The 25,901-nt window shown below is 42.9% G+C and overlaps 1 protein-coding gene across 1 annotated transcript in view; it reads left to right on the top strand.

The window, feature by feature from the left end:
- LOC144608499 (poly(U)-binding-splicing factor PUF60-like) overlaps window positions 1-25,901 on the top strand; it is a 69,118-nt gene that overhangs the window by 2,605 nt on the left and 40,612 nt on the right. Inside the window, 4 exon segments of the mRNA XM_078426345.1 lie at window positions 9,853-9,939; window positions 13,130-13,219; window positions 22,794-22,859; window positions 24,119-24,280. Coding sequence (XP_078282471.1) covers window positions 9,853-9,939; window positions 13,130-13,219; window positions 22,794-22,859; window positions 24,119-24,280 — 405 coding nt within the window.

Here is a 25,901-nt window from a genome sequence, read left to right on the forward strand (position 1 = left end):
AGATACTTTCACAATTCTAAGTATCCAGGTGAGTGCCGAAATTGCCAAGACATAGGCCATTAGCTGAGAGCTGGATTATGCAATCTGTGAAAATGGTACCTGATGACTGGTATGGATGTATAAGAAAATAACTGCAGATGCTGGTACAAATTGAAGGTATTTATTCACAAAATGCTGGAGTAACTCAGCAGGTCAGGCAGCATCTCAGGAGAGAAGGAATGGGTGACGTTTCGGGTCGAGACTCCTCTTCAGACTGATGAAGGGTCTCGACTGGTATGGATGTGCTGTGCTGATGGGTCAAAGTGCCCACTTCTGTGTATTTTGATTCCTGCCTGCCTGTACAAAGCTGTAAAGTTATACAGCATGGAACCAGGTCCTTTCGCCCAACTTGGCCATGCTGGCCAAGGGCCTATTTTGTGCTGAATAACTTTATGACTACAAGGTGCCGCACAGAGCTAGTCCCACTTGCCTGTGCTGACCTATTTTCCTCCAAACCTTTCCTTTCCATGTACAAGTGTCTTGAATGTCCTCGATATACCTGCCCCCACTGCTTCCTCTAGCAGCTAGTCCCATCTATTTTCCTCTCTGAACTTTTTTAAATCTTCCCCCTTCCATCTTTATGCCCTCTAGTTTTAGATTGTCCCACCTTGGGGAAAAAGACATTGCTATTCACCTTATCTGTGCCTGTCATGGTGCTTCAGTGAAAAAAAGGCCTCTTTATAACTCGAGCTTTCCCAGTAACATCCTCAAATCTAGTTTGCGTTCTTTCCAGTTTAAAGACATCTTTCCTATAGTAGGGCAACCAGAAATCTATACGCTGTTCGAAGACAAGTGCTATATGTTGTCTTCTTTACCTGTCTACCTGTGTTGCCTCTCATAGAACTATGTTCTTGCATTCTTAGGTCTAAATGTGGACAATGTGGAGTATCTTGTGGATAAATGTGAGGTTATCCACTAGGGTGGCAAGAACGAGCAAACTATTATCTGAATGGTGTCAGATTAGGAAAAGGGGAGGTGCAATGAGACCTAAGTGTCCTTGTACATCAATCACTGAAAGTAAGCATGCAGGTACAGCAGGCAGTGAAGAAAGCTAATGGCATGTTTCATAGCAAGAGGATTTGAGTATAAGAGCAAGGAGGTCCTACTGCAGTTCTACAGGGCCCTCGTGAGACCGCACCTGGAGTATTGTGTGCAATGATGAAAGATCACAGGGGTCACAGTTTAAGATTAAGGGGTAGGTAATTTAGGATTGAGATGAGGATTTTTTTTCCACCCAAAGAGTTGTGAATTTGTGGAATTCTGTGCCACAGAAGGCAGTGGAGGCCAATTCACTGGATGTATTCAAGAGAGAGTTATATATTGCTCTTAGGGTTAATGGAATCAAGGGATATGGGGAGAAATCAGGAACAGGGTACTGATTCTGGATGATCAGCCATGATCACATTGAATGGCGGTGCTGTCTCGAAGGGCCGAATGGCCTACTCCACCTATTTTCTATGTCTGTTATTTTTAACACTCCCCCCTGGCCTCCCATTTACTGTGTAAGTCCTGCCCTAGTTTGTCTTTCCAAAATACAATAGCTTGCACTTGTCTGAATTAATCTCTCTGCCATTCCTTGGGCCAGTTGTTCAATGGTTCTTTATTATCAAATGTACCTAGGTACAGTGAAATTCCTTTTTGTGCAATTCAGCCAAAATCTTACTATGCTTAAGCACAGCAATACAAATGCAAGAGTGTAAGGACTTCGATTACGCTGAGGCAGCATGCAAGAACCTCCATGTTTCTGACGCAATTTTGCATTCTTCAAGTTTCAAAATTCTAAAAAATAGTCATAACATGGTGGTAAAAACCCATTGATCTGGTGGCAGGAACTGGTTTGGAGTTTATGGGGCTGGCCAACCCTGGCAATGCTGTTGATGTCCTCCGCTGTTGAAGACTGTCTGAATCTGCCTGCTCAGCAACATCCAATCCAATTGATCCCCCGCTACTGGAAAGCCTCCAGCGGCCCATTCCACCAACAATCGACCTGGACACATCAGGCTTGTGAACGTGCTATCCCTTGACCTGCATGGCCTTGTGTAATCTTAGATGACCATTACTGACTGCTGTACCACCAATTTTAGGTCATCTGAAAACGTAGTAAGCATGCCACTTACATTCACATCCAAATTGATCATATAGATAATGAACAACAGTGGCTCCAGCACCAATCCTTGTGGCACACACTTAAATCAGGCCTCCAGTTTGTTTGTTTTAAGCCGAGGTCTGATAATAGACAATAGGTGCAGGAGGAGGCCATTCGGCCCTTCGAGCCCGCACCACCATTCAATGTGATCATGGCTGATCATTCTCAATCAGTACCCCGTTCCTGCCTTCTCCCCATACCCCCTGACTCTGCTATCCTTAAGAGCTCTATCTAGCTCTCTCTTGAATGCATTCAGAGAATTGGCCTCCACTGCCTTCTGAGGCTGAGAATTCAACAGATTCACCACTCTTTGACTGAAAAAGTTTTTCCTCATCTCGGTTCTAAATGACCTACCCCATATTCTTAAACTGTGGCCCCTTGTTCTGGACTCCCCAACATTGGGAACATGTTTCCTGCCTCTAACGTGTCCAACCCCTTAATAATCTTATACGTTTCGATAAGATCCCCTCTCATCCTTCTAAATTCCAGTGTTTACAAGCCTAGTCACTCCAGTCTTTCAACATATGACAGTCCCGCCATTCCGGGAATTAACCTAGTAAACCTACGCTGCACGCCCTCAATAGCAAGAATATCCTTCCTCAAATTTGGGGACCAAAACTGCACACAGTACTCCAGGTACGGTCTGCAGAAGGACCTCTTTGCTCCTATACTCAACTCCTCTTGTTATGAAGACCAACATTCCATTGGCTTTCTTCACTGCCTGCTGTACCTGCATGCTTCCTTTCAGTGACTGATGCACTAGGACACCCAGATCTCGTTGTACGTCCCCTTTTCCTAACTTGACACCATTCAGATAATACTCTGCCTTCCTATTCTTACCACCAAAGTGGATAACCTCACACTTATCCACATTAAACTGCATCTGCTATGCATCCGCCCACCCACACAACCAGCAACCTCATAGCATCTTCCTCACAGTTCACACTACCACCCAGCTTTGTATCATCTGCAAATTTGCTAATGGTACTTTTAATCCCTTCATCCAAGTCATTAATGTATATTGTAAATAGCTGCGGTCCCAGCACCGAGCCTTGCGGTACCCTACTAGTTACTGCCTGCCATTCTGAAAGGGGCCCATTTATCCCCACTCTTTGCTTTCTGTCTGTCAACCAATTTTCTATCCATGTCAGTACCCTACCTCCAATACCATGTGCTCTAATTTTGCCCACTAATCTCCTATGTGGAACCTTGTCAAAGGCTTTCTTAAAGTCAAGGTACACCACATCCACCGGCTCTCCCCTGTCAATTTTCCTAATTACATCCTCAAAGAATTCCAGAAGATTAGTCGAGCATGATTTCCCCTTCGTAAATCCATGCTGACTCAGAACGATCCTGTTACTGCTATCCAAATGCTCCGCAATTTCGTCTTTTATAATTGACTCCAGCATCTTCCCCACCACTGATATCAGACTAACTGGTCTATAATTTCCCATTTTCTCTCTTCCTCCTTTCTTAAAAAGTGGGACAACATTAGCTACCCTCCAATCCACAGGAACTGATCCTGAATCTATAGAACATTGGAAAATGAATACCAATGCGTCCACAATTTCTAGCGCCACCTCCTTAAGTACTCTGGGATGCAGACCATCAGGCCCTGGGGATTTATCAGCCTTCAGTCCCATCAGTCTACCCAACACCATTTCCTGCCTAATGTGGATTTCCTTCAGTTCCTCCGTCACCCTTGGATCTCTGGCCAGTAGAACATCTGGGAGATTGCTTGTATCTTCCTTAGTGAAGACAGATCCAAAGTACCGGTTCAATTCGTCTGCCATTTCCTTGTTCCCCATAATAAATTCCCCTGCTTCTGTCTTCAAGGGACCCACATTTGCCTTGACTATTTTTTCCCTCTTTACATACCTAAAAAAGCTTTTACTATCCTCCTTTATATTATTGGCTAGTTTACCCTCGTACCTCATCTTTTCTCCCCGTATTGCCTTCTTAGTCATCTTCTGTTGCTCTTTAAAAGAGTCCCAATCCTCCGGCTTCCCACTCTTCTTTGCTTTGTTGTACTTCTCTTTTATTTTTATGCTGTCCTTGACTTCCCTTGTCAGCCATGGGTGCCTCTTACTCCCCTTGGAATCTTTCCTCCTCTTTGGGATAAATTGATCCTGCAACTTCTGCAGTATTCCCAGGAATACCTGCCATTGCTGTTCCACTGTCTTCCTTGCTAGGGCCTCCTTCCAGTCAATTCTGGCCAGCTCATGCCTCTTTAATCCCCTTTGCTATACTGTAATACTGACACTTCCGATTTTCCCTTCTCCCTCTCAATTTGTAGAGTAATACTTATCATATTGTGACCACTGCCTCCTAATGGCTCCTTTACCTCGAGTCCTCTTATCAGGTCAGGTTCATTACACAACACTAAATCCAGAATTGCCTTCTTTAGTAAGCTCCAGTACATACTGTTCTAAGAATCCATCTCCACAAACTCCCTTTCCTGGGGTCCAGTATAAACCTGATTTTCCCCAGTCTACCTGCATGTTGAAATCTCCCATAACCACCTTAGCATTACATTTGCGACATGCCAATTTTAGCTCCTGATTCAACTTGCACCCTATGTCGAGGCTACTGTTTGGGGGCCTGTAGATAACTCCCATTAGGGTATTTTTATCTTTACAATTCCTCATTTCTATCCATACTGATTCTACATCTCCTGATTCTATGTCACCCCTTGCAAGGGAGTGAATATCATTCCTCACCAACAGAGCGACCCCACCCCCTCTGCTCACCTGTCTGTCTTTTCTGAAGAAGGGTCTCGACCCGAAATGTCACCCATTCCTTCTCTCCCGAGATGCTGCCTGACCTGCTGAGTTACTCCAGCATTTTGTGAATAAATGTCTTTTCTATATGTTGTGTACTCCTAAATATTCAGTTTCCAGCCCTGGTCCTCTTGTAGCCATGTCTCAGTGATTCCCACATCATAGTTGCCAATGTCTAACTGGGCCTCAAGCTCATCCACTTTATTTCTTATACTTCGCGCATTTAAATACAACACTTTAATTTCGGTATTCACCTCTCCTCTCACACTTTGGCCCTGACCTTACACTCTTATCCCTTCTAGAACTTCCCTTCCCATTCATTCGAGAGTCCTTTGCAATTTCTCCTGTATTCGCTTCCCCTTTCATATTCCCAGTTTGTCAACCCTCCCCCCCACTACTTAGTTTAAAGCCACACTTGTAGCACTAGCAAACCTACCTGCCAGAATGTTGGCCCCCCTGCTGTTAAGGTGTAACCCGTCCCTTTTGTACAGGATGATTGGTTTTATTTCTGGTTTTATAGTTGTTTTATTTCTGCTTCGACATTATGGTAATATTACAATATTTCTCAGCCATTTTAGAGGGCATGTAAGAGTCATTCATGTATAATCACAAAATTCCATATAAATAAAGGAAACTTTTTCTTTCCTTATCTGTGCTCCCTAATTATAGATTTTCTCTGGAGCAAGTGACATCTAACCCGTCCCAACCCACAGAATCTTGTTTCCGTATGATCCTTTCATTCTGATGAGTGTATCCAATTCGATCAACCTTTCCTCAAGACAACTCCTCCATTCTAAGAATCATGAGCGAGGAGACCAAAATTGTACATTTAATTGGAACCAATACTTAGAATTATGCTTCCACAGTGCATACTTTGTACATCCAATTCTTGGAATAGTTGTTTAAAATCTACCCCCAGTACAGATCGTAATGGACTACTTAACAGTAGCATTTGTTAATATGTAAGCAGTGTGCTGCAATTATACTGATAAAACATTTTCCTTCCTCCCACCTCTGTCCTCCAGAGCTGCTGCCTGACTCACTGAGTTACTCCAGCACTGTCTTCTATTTGATTGTATCCAATGCTGTTTGTGAACTGGAGATTTTGTAAGATCATAAAAGCTGCAGGTGTTGGTTATCCAGGGTGCTGATTGATCCATATTGGGGGGAATCTGAGTGATTTGGGCACAGGTCATTGTTTGAGATAGCATTTTATCCGTGAGTTGGATGATATTAGTTAGTTTCCGATGGTAGCAGCGAGATAAGAGAGTGACCAGGGTGGTGTGGGTCCTTGATGATGCTAGCTGCCTTTTTTGAGGCAGCCACTCCTGTAGATCCCTTGGATGGTGGGGAGGTCGGTGCCTGTGATGGACGGGCAGTGTCCATCACTCTAGTCTCCTTCGCTCCCGGGCGTTTGAGTTGCTGAAGCAGCCCCAACTTGCCCACACCGGCCAACATGTCCCAACTACACTAGTCCTATTGCCCACATTTGGTCCATATCTCTCCAAACCTGTCCTATCCATGTACTTGTCTTAACTGTTTCTTAAATGTTGGGATAGTCCCTGCCTTAACTACCTTCTCTGGCATCTTGTTCCTTACACCCACCACCCTTTGTATGAAAAAATTACTCCTCTGATTCTTATTAAATCTTTTCCTCTTCACCATAAACTAATGTCCTCTGGTCTTCGATTCACTTACTCTGGGGATGAGATTCTGTGCATCTAACCGATCTATTCCTCTCATGATCGTGTACACCTCTATAAGATCACCCCATATCCTCCTGCGCTGCAAGCAATAGAGACTCAGCCTACTCAACCTCTCCCGAAAACACAGACCCTGAGGAATGGTTGACGGAATTTAATGCAGATAAATGTGAGGTTTTGCATTTTGGGAAGTCAAACATGGGCAGTGCCTACACAATGAATGGTAGTGCTCTGGGAGTGTTGTGGAGCAGAGGGATCTAGGAGTGCAGGTGCATTGTTCCTTGAAGATGCAGGTAGATCGGCTGGTCAAAAAGGCTTTTGGAACATTGGCGTTCATCAGTCAGAGTATTGAGTATCGAAGGTAGACACACAATGCTGGAGTAACTCAGCGGGACAAGCAGCATCTGTGGAGAGAAGGAAAGGGTGATGTCTCGGGTTGAGACCCTTCTTAAGACATATTGAGTATAGAAGTTGGGAGGTCATGTTGCAGTTGTATAAGACGTTGGTGAGGCCACATTTAGAGTATTGTGTTCAGTTTATATCACCCTGTTAAAGGAAAAATGTTGTCAAGCTGGAAAGGGTGCAGAGAAGATCTACAAGGATGTTGCCAGGACTCAGCCTGAGCTATAGGGAGAGGTTGAGCAGGCAAGGACTTTATTCCTTGGAGTACTGGAGGATGAGGAGTGAACTTATGGAGGTGTACAAAATCATGAGAGGAATAGATTGGTTAAATGCACAGTCTTTTGCCCAGATTAGGGAAATCGACAACCAGAGGACATGGGTTTAAGGTGAGGGGGAAAGATTTAGTAGGATCCTGAAGGGTAACTTTTTAACACAAAGGATTGTGGGTGTATGGAACAAGCTGCTGCTAGTTAAGGAAGTTATAGTAACATTTAAGAAACATTTGGACAGGTGCATGGATAGGACTGGTTTAGAGAGATATATGGGCCAAACACAGGCTGATGGAACTAGTGTAGATGGGCAGACATGTTGGTTGGCATGTGCAAGTTTGGCCGAAGGGCCTGTTTCTGTGCTGCATGACTAGGACTTTGGTTGCTCCAGTGTCTCATCTCCCCCCCCCAAATGCCCTAAAGACATACACGTTTGTAGGTAAATTGACCCTAGTGTGTAGGGACTGGACAAGAAATTGGGGTAACTTACTGTCCAGGACCTACTCAGTCGCCTTGCTATGGTCTATGTCAATCATGTCGACTGTCGTGCCTATATCAATCTCGGTAACCTTATCAAAAGAAAATCAGATTTGCGAGGCAGAATTTCACCTGCACAAAATCATGCTGACTCAAGGAACGGTAGATGCTGCTTTATTGCAGACAGAAGGAGGATCCCAAACTGAAACGTCACTTTTCCAGTGATGCTGCCTGCTCTGATGAGTTACTCCAGCACTTTGTGTCAAAACTATGCTGACGCCCTCTATCAGTCCCAGCCTTTCCAAGTGTTCCTATATCCTACTCCGAAGAATTAAAAGAAAAGTTTTAGGCTTGTAATTTCTTGGCTTATCCATATCTCCTTGAATATGCGAAAAGCATTAGCTATGCTCCAGTCTTCCTTTACCTCTTTCATGGCAAAAGATGACACAGGAATCTATTAGAGCCCCAGTAATTTATTTTCTTGATGGCATGGCAAACATTTCATTCATTTGTCCACCTTAATGTGCAACAATGGTTCTAAAATTTCTTTTCATAAAGTTATATAGCATGGAAATGGGCCTTTCAATCCAACTGGTCCATGCCAACCAAGATGCCCGTCAATGCTAGGAAATCTCCCTGTCCTGGGAGAGCCAGTGGATGTGGTATATCTGGACTTTCAAAAAGCCTTTGACAAGGTCCCACACAAGAGATTAGTGTGCAAAATTAGATGTTGGGGGAGTCCAGAACCAGGGGTCACAGTTTAAGAATAAGGGGTGAGATGAGATGAGGAAAAAATTCTTCACTCAGAGAGTTGTGAATCTGGAATTCTCTGCTACAGAAGGCAGTGGAGGCCAATTCCCTGGATGTTTTCAAGAGAGAGTTAGATTTAGCTCTTGGGGCTAAAGGAATCAAAGGATATGGGGAAAAAGCAGGAATAGGGTACTGATTTTAGATAATCAGCCATGATCATATTGAATGGCGGTGCTGGCTCGAAGGGCTGAATGGCCTACTCCTGCACCTATTTTTCTATCTAGTTGCCTGGGTTTGACCCATATCCCTCAAATCTTTGCTATCCATGAACCTGTCCAATGTCCCTAAAACATTGTAATTGCATCTACCTGGCCCACTTCCTTTAGCATCTTTGTTCCATACATGTACTACCTTCGGTGCAAAATGCTGCTCATCGGGTTCCTATTAACTATTTCCCCGCTCAACTTAAACCTATGCCCACTAGTTCTTGATTTTGATATCCTGGGAGAAAAGGCTCCATGTGTTCATTCTATATATGCCCCTCATGATTTTGCCACACAGTCTCATGCTCCAAGGAATCAGCTTGCCCAATCTCTCCTTATAACTCAATCCCTCAAGTCCTGCGTCATCCTCGTAAATCTTATCTGCATTCTTTCCGCTTACACATTTTTCCTACAGCTGGGTGCCAAAAACTGAACACTGTTTTCTCAAGATAGACACAAAAAGCTGGAGTAACTCAGTGGGTCAGACAGCATCTCTGGGGAAAGGAATAGGTGATGTTTCGGGTCGAGACCCTTCTTCAGACTGAGAGTCAGGGAAAAGGGAACCAAGTGACATGGACAGTGATGCAGAGGGATCAGTCTATATCTCTCGTTTCCCTTTCCCCAGACTCTCAGTACGAAGAAGGGTCTCGATCCGAAACATTACATATTCCTTTTCCCCAGAGATGTTGTCTGACCCACTGAGTTACTCCAGCTTTTTGTGTGTAACTTCGGTTTAAACCAGCATCTGCAGTTCCTTCCTACGCAATATTCCCAAGCCTTCTATGCTGTGGCGATTGACAAGACACAAGAAAATAAGAGCAGGGTAGGCCATCAGGCCCTTTAAGCCCGGCCTGCCATTCAATATGATAGTGTCACTGATTTAGGCTGGCCGTATTCCACAGTGGACATATTCTAAAGAGCAAATGGATACATGTGCTTCCTTGGTGTTTGCTCACTTAATATAACGAGATTTGGAGCTTCTGATCTCCTGTTGTAAATGAAATTCACTCTGCTTCCTTCCAGGGTGGTGACATTATGAAGCTGGAAAATGGGCAGTCGAAGCTTGGGTTGCCACCTCTCAACCCTGAGCAGCAGGAGGCCCTGCAGAAGGTAAGTAACGAGCTGAAAGGTGGATGAAATTTAAAGCATAGTAAAGTATTGGGAGGGTCGGGTACCACGCTCTGGAGGCAAGGCCTATAAGAATGGGAGCACAGCAGCGTAGGTGGGGAGTGGAATTTCAATCATCTTGATTGTAGAGATCTAGCCACCTCGTCTGTGTTCCTGTACAAAGGGAAATTGTGCTAACGTCATGAAATTGACATTAGCTCAATCCCGATATTAACCAGTCTGTAAAAACAAAAAAAATAGCAGTACCAGAGTCCCGGGTTCTATCCTGACCTAGGGTGTTTATGTGGAGTTTGCTTGTTCGCCTTATGACCGTATGGGTTTCCCCTGTGTATTTTCCCACATCCGAAAGACAAACAGGTTTGTGGGCTAATTGGCCTCAAAATTACCTTGAATGTGTAGGGAGTGGATAAGAAAGTGGGATAACATTAAACAAATGTAAACCGGTGATCAATGGTCAGTGTGGACTCAAAATACTGGAGTAACTCAGCGGGACAGGCAGAGAGATGGAATGGGTGACGTTTCAGTCCCTTATTCAGACTGATGTCAGGGGAGTGGGCGGGACAGAGATAGAATGTAATTGGAGATAGGAAGACTGGTGGGAGAACTGGGGAGGGGATGGAGAGAGAGGGAAAGCAAGGGCTGTTTAAAGCTAGTGAAGTCAATGTTCATACTGCTGGGGTATAAGCTACCCAAGTGAAATAAGAGGTGCTGTTCCTCCAATTTGTGCTGGGCCTCACTGGCAATGTAGGAGGGTCAGGTTGGGAGGGGGAGTTAAAATGCTGAGCAACCGGGAGATCAGGTAGGTTAAGGCAGACTGAGCAGAGGTATTCAGCGAAATGATCGCTAAGCCATAGCTTGGTCTTGCTGAAGCACAAAAGTTGACACCTAGAACAGCGGATGCAGTAGATGAGTTTGGAGGAGGTGCAAGTAAACCTCTGCCTCACCTGAAAAGAACGTTGGGGTCCTTGGAGGGGGGAGGTAAAGGGACAGGTGTTGAATCTCCCGTGGTTGCGGGGGAAAGTACCTGGGGAGGGGTGGTTTGGGTGGGAAGGGACAAGTTGAACTGGGAGTTGTGGAAGGAACGGTCTCTGCGGAAAGCAGAAAGGGAAGCTGTGTGGTCTCATTGAGCCAAAGGGCCTGTTTCCACGCTGTATCTCTAAACTAAACTAAAACTGTCAAAAATACAGACTGACCACGGATACTAGTCAAGAGTGTTTAATTGTCATATGTAACCGTGACAGAACAATGAAATTATTGCTTGCTATAGCTTAATGGTCCTGTAAATTCAATAATACAGATAAATATATAATAGGGGATCTTATAGAAACATATAAAATTCTTAAAGGACTGGACAATACTAATATTATCCCACTTTTCAAGAAAGGAGCGAGAGAGAAAATGGGGAATTATAGATCAGTTAGCCTGACATTGGTGGTGGGGAAGATGCTGGAGTCAATTATTAAAGAGGTAATAACGGCACATTTGGATAGCGGTAAAAGGATTGGTCCAAGTCTGCATGGATTTATGAAGGGGAAATCCTGCTTGATTAATCTTCTGGAATTTTTTGAGGATGTGACAAGTAAAATGAATGAAGGAGAGCCAGTGGATGTAGTTTATCTAGACTTTCAGAAAGCCTTTGATAAGGTACCGCACTTTTGGTGAGCAAAATTAGAACAAGTGGTATTGGGGGTAGGGTATTGACATGGATAGAGAATTGGCTGGCAGACAGTAAGCAAAGAGTAGGAATAAACTGGTCCTTTTCAGAATGGCAGGCAGTGGACAGTGGAGTGTCGCAAGCCTCGGTGGTGGGGCTGCAACTATTTACAATATATTAATGATTTGGTTTAACACTGGCAAGTTTGTGGATGACACAAAGCTGGGTGGCAGTGTGAACTGCAAAGAGGATGTTAGTAGGTTGCAGGGTAACTTGGACAGATTGAGTGAGTGGGCAGATGCAGTATAATGTAGATAAATGTGAGGTTATCCACTTTGGCGGCAAAATAAGGAGGCAGATTATTATCTCAATGGTGTCAGAAAAGGGGAAGTGCAACGAGACCTTGGTGTCTTTGTGTACCAGTCACTGAAAGTAAGCATGCAGGTACAGCAGGCAGTGAAGAAAGCTAATGGCATGAGGGCCTTCATAATAAGAGGTTACGAGTACAGGAGCAAATAAGTCCTGCAGTTGTATAGGGCCCTGGCAAGACCACATCTGGAGTATTGTGTGCAGTTTTGGCCTCCTAATTTGAGGAAGGATGTCCTTGCTATTGAGGCAGTGCAGTGTAGGTTCTCAAGGTTAATCCCTGGGATGGAGGGACTGCCATATGAGGAAAGATTGGAAAGACTGGGCTTGTATTCACTGGAGTTTAGAAGGATGAGAGGGGATCTTATAGAAACGTATAAAATTATAAAAGGACTAGACAAGCTAGATGCAGGAAAAATGTTCCCAATGTTGGGGGAGTCCAGAACCAGGGGCCACAGTCTAAGAATGAAGGGGAGGCCATTTGAAACTGAAATGAGAAGAAACTTTATCACCCAGAGAGTTGTGAATTTGTGGAATTCTCTGCCACAGAAGGTAGTGGAGGCCAATTAACTGGATGAATTTAAAAGAGAGTTAGATAGAGCCCTAGTGGAATCAAGGGATATGGGGAGAAGGCAGGCACAGGTTACTGATTGTAGATGATCAGCCATGATCACAATGAATGGCGGTGTGGGCTCGAAGGCCCAAATGGCCTCCTGCACCTATTTTCTATGTTGCACTGTTTCTCGATGTGGTAATTTTTTCCCCCCAATGTTGGAGGAGCCCAGAACCAGCGGTCACAGTTTAAGAATAAGGAGTAAGCGGCCATTTGAGATTGAGATGTGGAAAAACTTTTTCACCCAGAGAATTGTGAATCTGTGGAATTCTCTGCAACAGAAGGCAGTGGAGGCCAATTCACTGGATGTTTTCAAGAGAGAGTTAGATTTAGCTGTTAGGGCTAAGGAATCAAGGGATATGGGGAAAAAGCCAGAACGGGGTACTGATTTTAGATAATCAGCCATGATCACGTTGAATGGCAGGTGCTGGCTCGAAGAGCTGAATGGTCTATTCCTGCACCAATTTGTCTATGTTTCTAAATGCTAAGTTGTCCCAACAATGCTTCAGATTTTCACCTTTGCTTCCTTTCTTTTCCAGGCTAAGAAGTATGCAATGGAACAAAGCATCAAGAGTGTGTTAGTGAAGCAAACGATCGCTCACCAACAGCAGCAGCTCACTAATCTGCAGGTGAGCCCTAGATGGGCCCCACAGTACTGCTTTTGCAGCTTCTGTTGGTGCTCTGCTGCATGGCCTATCTCAGTGGAGGCTGCCTGTATTATATAATGGTGTTGATCATATTGATGTGAAAGACTGAATCAAGAGAACTGCAGATGCTAGAAATCTGAAAAAGAAAATGCTGAAAATACTCAGCAGGTCAGGCAGATCTGTAGGAAGACTTAATGTTTCAGATGGAAATGTTATCGGAGCTGCTGAGCATTTCTAGCATTTTCTGTTTGAGATGCGAATCTCCGTGCTCACCCATAATGCAGGCACTGAGCACTGTTCTTGAGCAGTTCTCGAATGTCATACAAGGTGCGTTTATATGGGTCTTATTGCCTTGACAAAGCTCGGTCAAATATAGCAGGAGAGTGTCTCCATTGTACTCAAGACAGTTTGGATGCAGCCCAGTAAATCACGCAAGCCAGTTCTCTCCTCCCAACCTCCCCTCCCCCATTGACTACACAATGCTACCTCAGAAAAGCAGCCAACTTCAAGGACCACACTCAACCCAGATATTCCCTTTTTACTGCTCTTGATAAACTCTTGAACTGACTTCCTAACCCAAGGATGTATTTTTATCTCCCAATGTATCTCACTGCGGCCCTTGCACTTTTTAATCTGGGCACTCTTTGTAGCTGTAACACAATATTCTGCACTGTTTTCTCTTTTTTCACTGTTGTACTTGTATGGTTTGATTATAATCCCATTTAGATGATTTGCTTAGTAGCAAGCAAAACAAAGTTTTTCTCTACCTTGGTGACAGTAATAAAACGATATGTGTAGCGCAGTATTGCACAGGAACAAGCCCTTTAGCCCACAATATCTGTAAGATCACAATGCCAAATTAAACTAATCCCTCTGCCTGCATATGATCCATATTCCTCCAATTCCAACATGTTTGTGAGCCTCTCCAAATGCCTCTTATGTCACTGTCATATGTGCTTCCATCATATACCAAGCATCTACCACTGTGCTTAAAATGTACCTTGCTCATTTTATTTAAACATTCCCCATATCACCTTAAAGTTAATTCCTGTAGTATTTGACATATCTAATGTGGAAATAGACTGTGACTGTCTACCCTATCTGTGTTTCATCACAGTTTTATATACTTTCATCAGGGCCTTGTCAGCCTCTGACACTCCAGAGGAAAGAATCCAAGTTTGTCAAAACTCTCGCTGTAACTAATACTCTCTAATTATATGTTGCTGAGTGGGAAAGGGTGCAGAAAAGATTCACCAAGAAATTACCTGGACTTGCGGGCTTGAGTTGTAGGGATAAAGTGAACACTATCTTCTTTTTCCCCCAATTAAAGGATACTAAAACTAGAGGGTGTAGATTGAGAGGGGAGGTTTAAGAGTGTCTTTGGGCAACTTTTTCTGCGTAGTCCATGTCTGAAGAAGGGTCCTGACCTGAAACGTTACCTATCCAAGTTCTCCAGGGGTACTGCCTGACCTGCTGTTACTCCAGCACTTTGTGTCTTTTTTTGTAAACCAGCATTTGAAGTTCTATGTTTCTACTATTCCTTATCTGGAATGAGCTGCCAGAGGAAGCTATATAAGCAGATACAATTATGATATTCAAAAGACATTTGGAAAGAGATGTGGATAGAAAGGATTTGGATGGATATAAACCAAATGCAAGCAAATGGTAGTATCTCAGAATGCCAACGGTGGCAGGATTGCCTGTTTACTCTAATCAAGGTATCACCACTGACAGCGCCTTCCGGGCACCCACTACTTTTGCGTTGAAAAATAAAACTTGCCCTGCATACCTCCTTTAAACTTTGCCCCTTCTCACCTTAAAGCTAATGCTCTCTAGAGACATTCCCATGCTGGGGAAAAAGGTTCTGAATGTCTTCCCTATCTATGCCTCTCATAATTTAATATATTTTTATTAGGTCTTCCCATCAACCCTTGATGCTCCAGAGAAAAGAGTCCAACCTCTCCCTATAACTGATACCCTTTAAACCAGGCAGCATTCTGATAAACCTCTTCTGCACCCTCTCCAAAGCCTCCACATCCTTCCTATAATGGGGCAACCAGAACTCTGCATGGTTATTTTGGGAATGGATTAACTTGGTGTCATGAGAATGGGTTTTGTGTGACTGGCTGTTTATTGTTCCAATGGCAGATATTGTAGACTCATGTTTTCTAATGGATCATTCCAAATGCAGATTGCTGATTGATCCACAGAGATCTCAGAGTGGAAGCGGGTTAATGTCTGCTTGTATTTGCCTATAACTAGAATGAAATTCATTTTGGTTTCATTTGCTTTGAATTCTCTACATTTTGCAGCATTATCTCTATGCCCCCTTACCCCTTGTGCTTATTACCAAGCGTATGTGAATTGTCATTATGTATAATAAGGGATGAGTGGTATTTCTGCTGATATGTGCAGTTTTACACATTTAATCCTTCATTCAATTTTAATTCCAGGGGTGGAACATTTATCCTATTGCGTTCCTGCATTTGTCAAAATATTATCATTGAACTATTCGGTTTGCCCCTCACAAAAACTTACCCCACCCATCAAGGTTCTTGATGAGCTCTCCCATTTCTGGGACCTGTATTGGCAATGCCACATCTTGAGGCACTGAATTCAGTATATCAACTATTCTAATTACTGCAATTGAGAATTTTCCACCCCTGTATCCTGGTCCAAAACTTGGACGGTTTTCTTCGTTCAGGAATAAGTGCTTGTCCTAACAATGATAGTGTCTGGTTCAAATAAGGACACCAAACAAGTTTAAAAAATGATGTGGTTATTAGAAAATGTAATATCAGGAACCCCCTCTCAATACATAAATACTCAATTTGTGTTGATATTTCACATGCTAAAAATTCCTTATATACACGTCTATCCATATTCATGGTCTCTCCTCTTCATTTCTGTATTTTCCAAAAAGTAAATTTACTGCTACATCATAGTTCCTGGCTTAGATAATGGTGTTTGTTGCAGGGTGTTGCATAGGTTATTGAGAAGTATAAGATTTTTAGTTTAGTTTATTGTCACGTGTACCGAGGTACAGTGAAAAGCTTTTGTTGCGTGCTAACCAGTCAGCAGAAAGACTATACATGATTAATACAATACCAGATAATGTATTCTTGTGATTGGAGTATGGCCTGGGATGGAAATAAGTTGAGTGCTTGGCTGATACAGTGAACTACGAAAGATTCTTCCATAGAGTGGCATGCCTCCCAGAAATTAAGTAAGGAAAGGATTGGCTGTGAGTTGCCGATTATCAAGCATGTCCTTGACCAATGTCTAGGCCGTTGGTGCATTCTCGCTAATCTTTTACCTCTTTCCACACTCCTATGCTGTTGTTTGCCTGTCTGCATTCCTGAGTTCCCTCAGTAACTTCACAGGAAGCTCATTAAAAAAAAATGTGTACTGTACTGAGAGACTTGCATTGGTTGTGTGCTCAGATCTCTCTGCTTGAGGTTGCCTGTGCAAAACAGCTGCTCTGTGTAAAGGCCTCCCACTAAAGCACTACCAGTTGAAAGTACAGAGACTTCTTCTGAATGTGGAATAATCTTTTTATTTTACTTTGGCTTGACTGAGACATTTTTAGGTGAAGTCTTGCAGGCTGTGGTGGTAGTATATTAAACCTAAATCTAATTGTGTGCAGTGCTGTAGATATTACTAAAGCAAACTCTTTTGGATTGAAAGAATGATTGTTAATAACATTGGAATACAAGGGCATTCTGAGACTTTTAAACATCCACACAGTGGCAGTGGGCATAATTAAGTGGCCTCAGTGGAAGATGCTTTAATCTGAATCATTGTGTGCAGGGGGTGTCTGAAAAAGGGTCTCAACCTAAAATGTCACCTATTTATTTTATCCAGAGATGCTGTCTGACACGCTGTGTTATTTGTGTCTATCTAAAGGATGTGCCAACTGCTTGGGGTATATCTGACTTTGTAAAGTATAAGTGCCTGAGATGTCGGTGCAAGGTAGTTTCTTTGTTCCATGTTGATGCCTGGAACAGCTCTTGCATTTTCTAGTATTGTGTACACCTGATGTATTCTAAAAACAAAATCTTCTATTTAGTGCCTTATTGAGTTGCTTCCCATGAGCAGCTACACAGAAACACAGAAAATAGGTGCAGGAGTAGGCCATTCAGCCCTTCGAGCCAGCACCGCGATTCAATATGATCAAGGCTGATCATCCATCTTGTGACCGCCTGCATGAAGGAACTGGAGCTGGATGTACGAAGGATCATGTGAGATGTTAGGGGCTTTATAGTTAAGAGTAGCAATCTCTGGATTATTCCGCACTGCCATGTCTTACTTAGTGAGGGTAGGAATAGGATGATATGACAGATGAATGATTGGCTGTGCATCTACCCGACCTATTCCTCTCATGATTTTGTACATCCTCCTACGCTCCAAGGAATAGAGACCCAGCCTACTCAACCTCTCCCTATAGCTCACACCCTCTGATGCTGAGAACATCATCGTAAATCTTTTTTGAACCCTTTCAAGCATGACGATATCTTTCCTATAACATGCGGCCTCACCAACGTCTTGTACAACTGCAACATGACCTCCCAACCTCTATACTCAATACGTTGACTGATGAAGGCCAAAAGTCTTTTTGACCACCTTATCTAGCTGCGACTCAACCTTCAATGAATCATGCACCTGCACTCCTAGATCCCTCTACTCTACAACAGAGGCCTGTGTAGGTCCTGCTCGTGTTAGATGTTGCAAAATGCAACACCTCACACTTCTCTGTTGATGAAGGCATGATTTGTTTGTATTGGCACTAGAATAGGTGTTATTATAGATGGTGAAGATGCTAATCAAGAATTACAGTTGGATCTTGTCGGGCAAGTACACTGAAGAATGACGATTGGAGTTTAATTTATAAGTATGAGGTGTACATTTTGGAAAGTCAAACTGTGGCAGGACCTTCACAGTGAATGAATGAATGTACTTTATAGTCACATAGGTATGGACAATGGTAGGGACCAGGGGACTGTTGTGGAGCAAAGTACTTTGGGAGTACAAGTCCATAGTTCCCTAAAGGTCATGTCATAGGTAGATAGGGTGGTGAAGAAAGCTTTTGGCATCCTGACCCAACTCAGTCATGGAATTATGACGATGTTGCCAGGGTTCCAGGACCAAAACTATAGGGAAAGGTTGGGCATAGTGGGACTATTTCTTAGAGCACAGGAGGCTGAGGGATGAACTTATAGAGGTGTATAAAATAATGAGGGGAATGGACAGGGTCAATGCATAATCTTTTCCCTAGAGTAGTGAAATCAAGAACTAGAGGGCATAAATTTATGCTGAGAGGAAAATTTAAGATGTACTTAAGGGGCAACTTTTTCCACATAGAGGGTAGTGGGTGTATGGAACGAGCTGCCAGAGGTAATGGTTGAGGCAGGTGCGATAACATTTAAAAAACATTTGGAAAGGTGCATGGATAGGAAAGGCTCAGAGGATATGGGCCAAACACAGGCAAATGGAACTATCTCAGATGAGGCATCTTGGTTGATACGGATGAGTTGGACCAAAGGGCCTGTTTCGTGCGGTATGACCGCAACATATGAAATTATACAAATCAGGCATCATCTGTGGAGAGTGAAGCTTTACGTTGATGACCCTCGATAAAGCTGGTCTGTAAGGTATGTATGTGGGATTATTTCTTTGCATTCTTGAGTAGTGCAATTAGTTGAGCTGCTACTTCACAGCTGCAGCCATCCAAGTTCAATCCAAATCTCCAGTGCTGTCCGTGTGGAGTTTGCATGTTTTCTCTGTGACCATGTGGGATTCCCCCAGGTGCTCAATTTTCCTTCCATATATCAAAAACATGTAGATTGATGGGTTATTTGGCCACTAACTTGCTCATAGTATTAAGGTAAGGGGTAGAATTGATGGGAATATGGGGAGAAGAGTTTATAAAAAACAATAGTTGGGAATGGAATTGTTCAGCAGCGTCGACTTGCTAGGCCAAACAAAGGGTTATGCTGCTATTTGGTTTGGAAATAGTGTATAAAGACACGGATATACACACATCAGAATTCCTTCTTGCTGAACCCTGGCAACATCTGGACTGCAGAATCCACACTCAGAATGAAATCATCACTGCACTGCAGCACAGTCATTCACGATTAATTTGCTGCTGAACTGCAGTTAAAGTAATGTACTCGAGATTAATTCTTCATTGGGTTGCAATGTGAACACTGTAGCATATGGATTCAGAATTCATGTACAGTTGAGCTACAATGTATTGACGTGATTAATTCACTGCTGAGCAGATATTTTGTGTATTTGGTATTATTTCACCACTGAGCTGCGTTGTATGCTCTAAAAGTTAATTTGTTGCCGAACTATAATGGGTATATTTAGGATTAATATGCCACTGCACTATGAGGCACACAGAAATGTAAAACAGATTGTGGTATAATCTGTAGGAAAGAACTGCAGATGCTGGTTTAAATGCTGGAGTAACTCAGCGGGCAGGCAGCATCTCTGGAGAAAAGGAATGGATGTTTCCGTTCGAGACCCTTCTTCAGACTGAATTACATACATACTGAGTTACTCCAGTATTTTGTGTCTATATTTGTGGTGTAATGTGGGCTATACTTGGTTTGCAGTACCTTTTCCCATTTGTTGGTGTAAGATTCACTTGCAATCTGCCTACTGCCGTGATAGAATCTGTTTATCAAACATGCTAGAGTAAACTGGATGTTCAGGCGCATTGTGGAACAGTTTGCTTTACAGATATCTGCAGGACTGCAAGCAGTTGTTGGTAGATAAGGACTGTCACACAGTTTTTAAAGCACAATTTGACCATAGCTGGAGTATTGCTTGTTTTTATTTGCCACAGTCTCGAATGTGCACCTCTGGAAAAGGTTGAAAGGAGATCTAGAACAGCCTGAGGGATGTTAGATTTCAGTTATGAAGCTAGACAGGAACAGTTTGTGTTGTTCCTAGAAGGTAGTTTAAGTTGAGGAGCAATTTGGTTAAAGGGTTAAGGTCCTGACTGGTTAAGAGCACGTGCAGGGAAGTTGTTTCCGTTAGCTAATGTTTCAGTGACAGGGGGCATAGATTTGATGCGAAAAGCAGAAGCCCCATTCATATGACTCTTTGTTCATTTGCCTTTGCATGACGTTGAGGCACATGGATCGCTGTGTTCTGATTTCTGTGTTTGGAGTGTTGCTTTGTAATCTGGAGTCCCTATTGAACTGTGATAAAATGAAATATATATGGTACTGGTGTCTTGTAATGTAAAAGTTGTTGATAATTAGGATTTATGTATGTAATGCTGCAGATGGGTAGTTATTACTTTCCCAGCCGTTTGGGCAGTGCATCATCCATTTTCTTTTGGTTTTTCAGTTTGCCCTTCGATCCCCAGTGACTTTACTCTTGCTGGGTTCTGGGTGCTTTTATCTTTGATTGTGTTTGATTTTTTTTTACTTGTTTGTTTGTCTGCGCACATCTTCTTTATTTGTCACCTCAGTAATATCAAGCCTGACTGAGTCTGTCTTTCTCTTTAGAGTCTGGGTTCCTTTCTTTTAAAAACAAATGAACTTACTTGAAACTGTATGCATGTACATCAGGGTTCCTGTTAATTTAACATTTTATGTAAACTTGCCTTGCTCCTGATATTTTGAGAGTAGATTAAAAGTTGGAAAGGGGTGAATGGGCATCATAACAAAATGCCAAGATGTCCCATAGTGAAAACTTTTCTTTGGGAAGCCCTTTTATTGTTGCTATCAGACGACCTACCTGATGAAGCCTCTGCTGTTGTGCAGTGAACAGGCGGCCTTGCATCTGCTCTGATTGCTTTCTATTTGGATCCCTTTGTCTTGTGATCTGTGCATCCTATCTTTCACATATTGTTCCCACCTCTCATGGTTACTAAATTAAATTATTCTGCACAGTATTGTAAGTAATAAACTTATTTGAATTGAGGATTGATTGCAGACTTTTTGGGGGTTGGGAGGTTGTGAATAGTGAGAGCCTGCAGTAATCAGTGTTAGATCCCATTTCGATGTCTATAATCAATAATTTGAATGAGGTGACCGTCTAATGACTCCAAATTTTTCTGATGGGTTGAGGAGGATCCAAAGGATATAGACGGGTAAGAATGAGAGGGATGAGAATGTGGCAGGCAGATGGAATATAATGTTCAAAAATGTGAGAGCTTCCATATTGGTGGAAACCCAGCTACAAGATAACATTTTAAACCATAAGAAACAGAAAGGTGTTGGTGTGTCGAGGAATATAGGTGTCATATTGCAAAACTAAAATGCAGGTTCAGCAATTAAAAGGCAGAAGATGCGTTGACTGCAATTGCAAGAGGAATTGAATACGAGTGAGACCGTGTGGAGTATTGTGTGTAGCCCAGGACCCTTTTAATGGAGGGAAAGCAGTAAAAGTTCAGATGGATTGTTGGGATTGCTTGTACAAGGGGGTTAAGGGATCAGGGAGGGGTCAAGTTGTATATGGAGACATTAGGCAGATTGGAGAAACAAAGAACTGCAGATGTTGGTTAATACACTAACGGATACAAAGTACTGGAGTAACTCAGCAGGTCAATCAGCATCTCTGGAGAACATGGATAGGTTCGAACATGAGTCGAGATCTTTCTTCAGAAAGAGTGACCCCACCTAAAACATCAACTATCCATGTTCTCCAGAGATGCTGCCTGACCTGTTGAGTTACTCAAACACCTGGTGTCCCTTTTAAGCAGATTGGACGTACTCCCCTCTGTGGGGTGGAATGAGGCGATCCCATTGAATTATACTGTGCTTGACAGGGTAAATGTGGAAATGAGATTCCGCTCGTCAGGGCACCCAGAGCCAGGTATCAGAATATAAAGAAACGGCAGGTTTTCATGGATAGATGTTTAGCTATTAAGGGAATTGAGGAATATGTAGTTGATGTAGCCTAGGATCTGAGATAAAAAAAGTTAGCCATGATCTTATTGTTTAGTGGTGCAGACGAGGTACTGAATGGCCTGTTCCTGCTTCTAATGGTGCCATGCTTTCATTCAACCTTCCTCTCCTTCCATAATCCATGTGTGATTCTGTCGCAAATTTAGTGATCTTTGTGATGAGCAGTCATGTCCCTTTTCACGTGTCCAGGCAACCTTGGGGGAAAATGAAGTAGTTGAAGTGCGCTGGTCATTTACAGTTTGGGAGGAGAGGAAATTAGATCAGACCACGCAAGATAATTAACTTGTTTGATATCAATTGACACAAACTGGTAGTGCAAAACAGTAGAAAGGAGACTTGTAGGAGCAGTAACAATAAGGGGGCTTCATTGTATGCAGCCAGAAGTGCAATGTCGATGCAGTGAGTGCAGTATACACAGTTTTTGCTATGGGCTCATGCACTAATCACAAAAAATCACATGGTTTTATACCATTTATATATTTTAAAATCTCATGAAAATGGGATCTTTTCTTAACTTTTTAAAATCTTGGCGGGAACTCTGGCGTACCCACATCCTTAACACTGTCACCTCAAAGTTAAAAGAAGCCTTTATTAGATTTTTTTCATAAGTGACTTCCTCTCATCAGACACTGGGTTCCTTTCGAAAATGGGCATGCTGGGAACTGTGCGATTGTCTCGACTCCAAAGATCAGGTAGGGACTTTTGTCAAAAAGCACTAACACTTGGAGTTTTGAAAATGTCTTGAGTTATGTGATTTGTTTTGGTTAAAAGCTCACAGAAAGTGATCTTAGCATTTCTGCTGGAGTAGTGGTCATCTGGTGCAGAAACACCAGTGCAGGCACACAGCTATTGCAGATTCCAATATGTCGTATTCAGGTGGAGTGGAGGATATAGGAGGAGTTTAAATTCACAAAGTTAGCTTGTCCTTTCCCTGTTGAGAATTTTTTTTGAAGTTGTTGTTCAGGCTCTTGTGTACATTATGAAAGTGAGGCAGCAAAGGAAATGTGGAGTGATATTTGCATGTCTGTGTGTGCTTCCCTTCTCATCACATCTGAACTGCTTTTGAACAATTTCCACAGTTTTGTTAGACCTTTTTTGGGAATGGGGAATTGTGTAGAGGGAATGTTTTTTTTAATGTTTTTTTTTCTCCCTTTAATTCTTTCTCCCTTTCTTCCCTTTACCCTTGTTTCTTTTCCAAATTTACAGCAAAGCTTCGTGCTTCCTTCCCACCATTGGGAAGTGGTCCAAGCCTCTGCTTTCTACTTTGACCATCAGTGTTGCACAATCAACTGTTAATTCCTTTTTCTTTTAACTTGACAAAGGGAGCCTGCTTTGTCTGTGGAACATTGTTTACCTGCATTTCCTCCTTTCCTCGCCTGGCCCAGAGCTCCCAAGGGAGACCACAGCTGAAGATTCTGATATCTGGTATCCTGCAGCTCTGGGATCCCTTCCTACCTGGCAGGTTGGTGTTACACTACCATCCCACAACCTGAATGAAACTGCAGCCAGTACATTTGGATGTGGGACTGCAGCCAAGGTCTTCCCCAGTTCATTTTATTGGAACACGCTTTGAACAGAGACTGCATTTTAGTGAAGAGAGTGCTGGACTGTTGTTCATATTGATAGCTTGACATTCCAGGCATAAGAAAAGGCCGAGCTTCTAATGGTTTCCATGTGGCCAACATTACATACCTGTGCTTGTTTCAGATGGTATGAACCACAGTAAGCGCTAGCTTTTTTCTCAGTTTAGTATTTTTATACAGCACTTGTTATTGAGATCTGCATACAGCAGTGTAGCAGTAAAGTTGCCTGAAAGATGTGGCCTGACATTTAACCACATGCAATAACGCTGTTACCTGTCCCTACTGTCCAGACTCTGTCTGTTAGGGTGTTTGATGATATCAGCTATTATACATACTGACTGTTTTCTTCCGCTCCCTCTCTGGATCAGATGGCAGCACAGAGGCAACGGGCATTGGCGATCATGTGTCGAGTTTATGTTGGATCAATTTACTATGAGCTGGGAGAAGATACCATTCGTCAAGCCTTCGCTCCCTTTGGACCAATCAAGAGCATCGATATGTCGTGGGACTCCGTTACCATGAAACACAAGGTTCCAATTTCTCTTATTTCACTGTTGCAGTTTTGGGTAGTACTAAACCTTCAATTAACCATAATTCTATTTAAAATAGTTATGGAAAAAGTCAGGACTGGTCCAAAATCTGAAGTCCTAAATTGGGGTGACAATTTTGATAGTTTTAGAAGGGGAGGGGGGCTTTGAAAAGTCGATGTAGGAGGCTGTTTGCAGGTAAAGTGCCTAATGCCACCTTCACCATGCTGTTCACCTGAACTAACACTTCCAGAGAACCATGTACCTGCCCTCCTAGATTTCTTTGTGACAGACCATTCTCCAGTACCAACTACACCACTATTCCTGTCCTATTTAGACATTCCAAAGTGCAATGCCTCACTCTTGGCAGAGTACCTTCTCTTTTGACATTCGTTGACCCAGCTTCCCAACAGATCTGTCCCGACTGTTGGTTGTCAGCTCAAGTGCCGGATATCAAGCGGTCTGCGACTACAATCCGAAATGGTCTTAGTCCTCTTAATTTCTCAAATGCCTTTACTTCTTGGCTTTCATTTGATTCTTGGGTCTCTTTCTCCCACCCCGCCCCCTCGCATCCTGTGATATTTCTTCAGTCATTTCTAATTTCATCTCCAGAAATGATTTTCTGTTATTTTTATTTGTACATTCTAAAAGCACCCTGGAATATTTAATTCCTGATGTTGCGTGCCACAGTCAGATCTCTAAGCAGGCGTTGGTCCAAATGTGGCCATTTGTGGCTTAGAGATCTGACTGGCAAGCAACATCAGGAATTAAATATTCCAGGGTCCTATTGGATCACAAAATAGGAGCACGGGTAGGTCACCTGCCACCTCAAACCTGTGCTGCCAGTTAACATGGTCCTTGCTGATCTGCTCTGGCCCTCAACTCCTCTTCCACTCACCCATAGCCTTAATTCCTTAGGCTATCAACACTTTATCATCCTCATTAAATATCTCCAATGATCTAGCCTCCACGGCTGATCAAGATAGAGATAGATTTACCATCGTCCATCAGGCGTTCCTATTACCCTTGGTTTTAAATGACTGCCCCTGTGTAACTTTGTCCCTTGTATTGAAATTCTCCCAAGAATGGAAACATTACTAAGAATGTAGAACATAGAGCAGTACAGTGCAGGAACATGCCCCCTGGCCTACAATGCCTGCGTCGAACATGATGCCAATTTAAACAAATAGTTTCTGCCTGCATGATCCATATCCCTCCATTTCCAGCATATCCATGGTATCTATCTAGACTTTAATGCCGTATAATTTTGCGCTTTCTTAAGATAATTCCTCATTCTTCTAAATTCCTGGTCCAACTACCTTAGCCACACACAAGAGGAAACCCTCTCAACCCAGGAATTAGATTGGTGAATCACTTCTAGACTCTCCAATTTTACTACTTCCTTTGTGTTCACCACTCCAGATATGGCCCCATCAATACCATGTGCATTAATGCAATGCTATCCTATTTCTAAACTAATCTTACAATAAAGGTCAACTTGCCATTTGCCTTCCTAACTACTTGCCTGTCTTTTTAAAACTATTTTTGAGATTCATGGACGAGCACCTCGATCCCTCTGATCTTGATTGCCCCCTAGGATATCCGTCCTGAGTACGTGCCATAA

The sequence above is a fragment of the Rhinoraja longicauda genome, chromosome 2, assembly GCF_053455715.1.
Source record: "Rhinoraja longicauda isolate Sanriku21f chromosome 2, sRhiLon1.1, whole genome shotgun sequence".
NCBI lineage: Eukaryota > Metazoa > Chordata > Chondrichthyes > Rajiformes > Arhynchobatidae > Rhinoraja > Rhinoraja longicauda.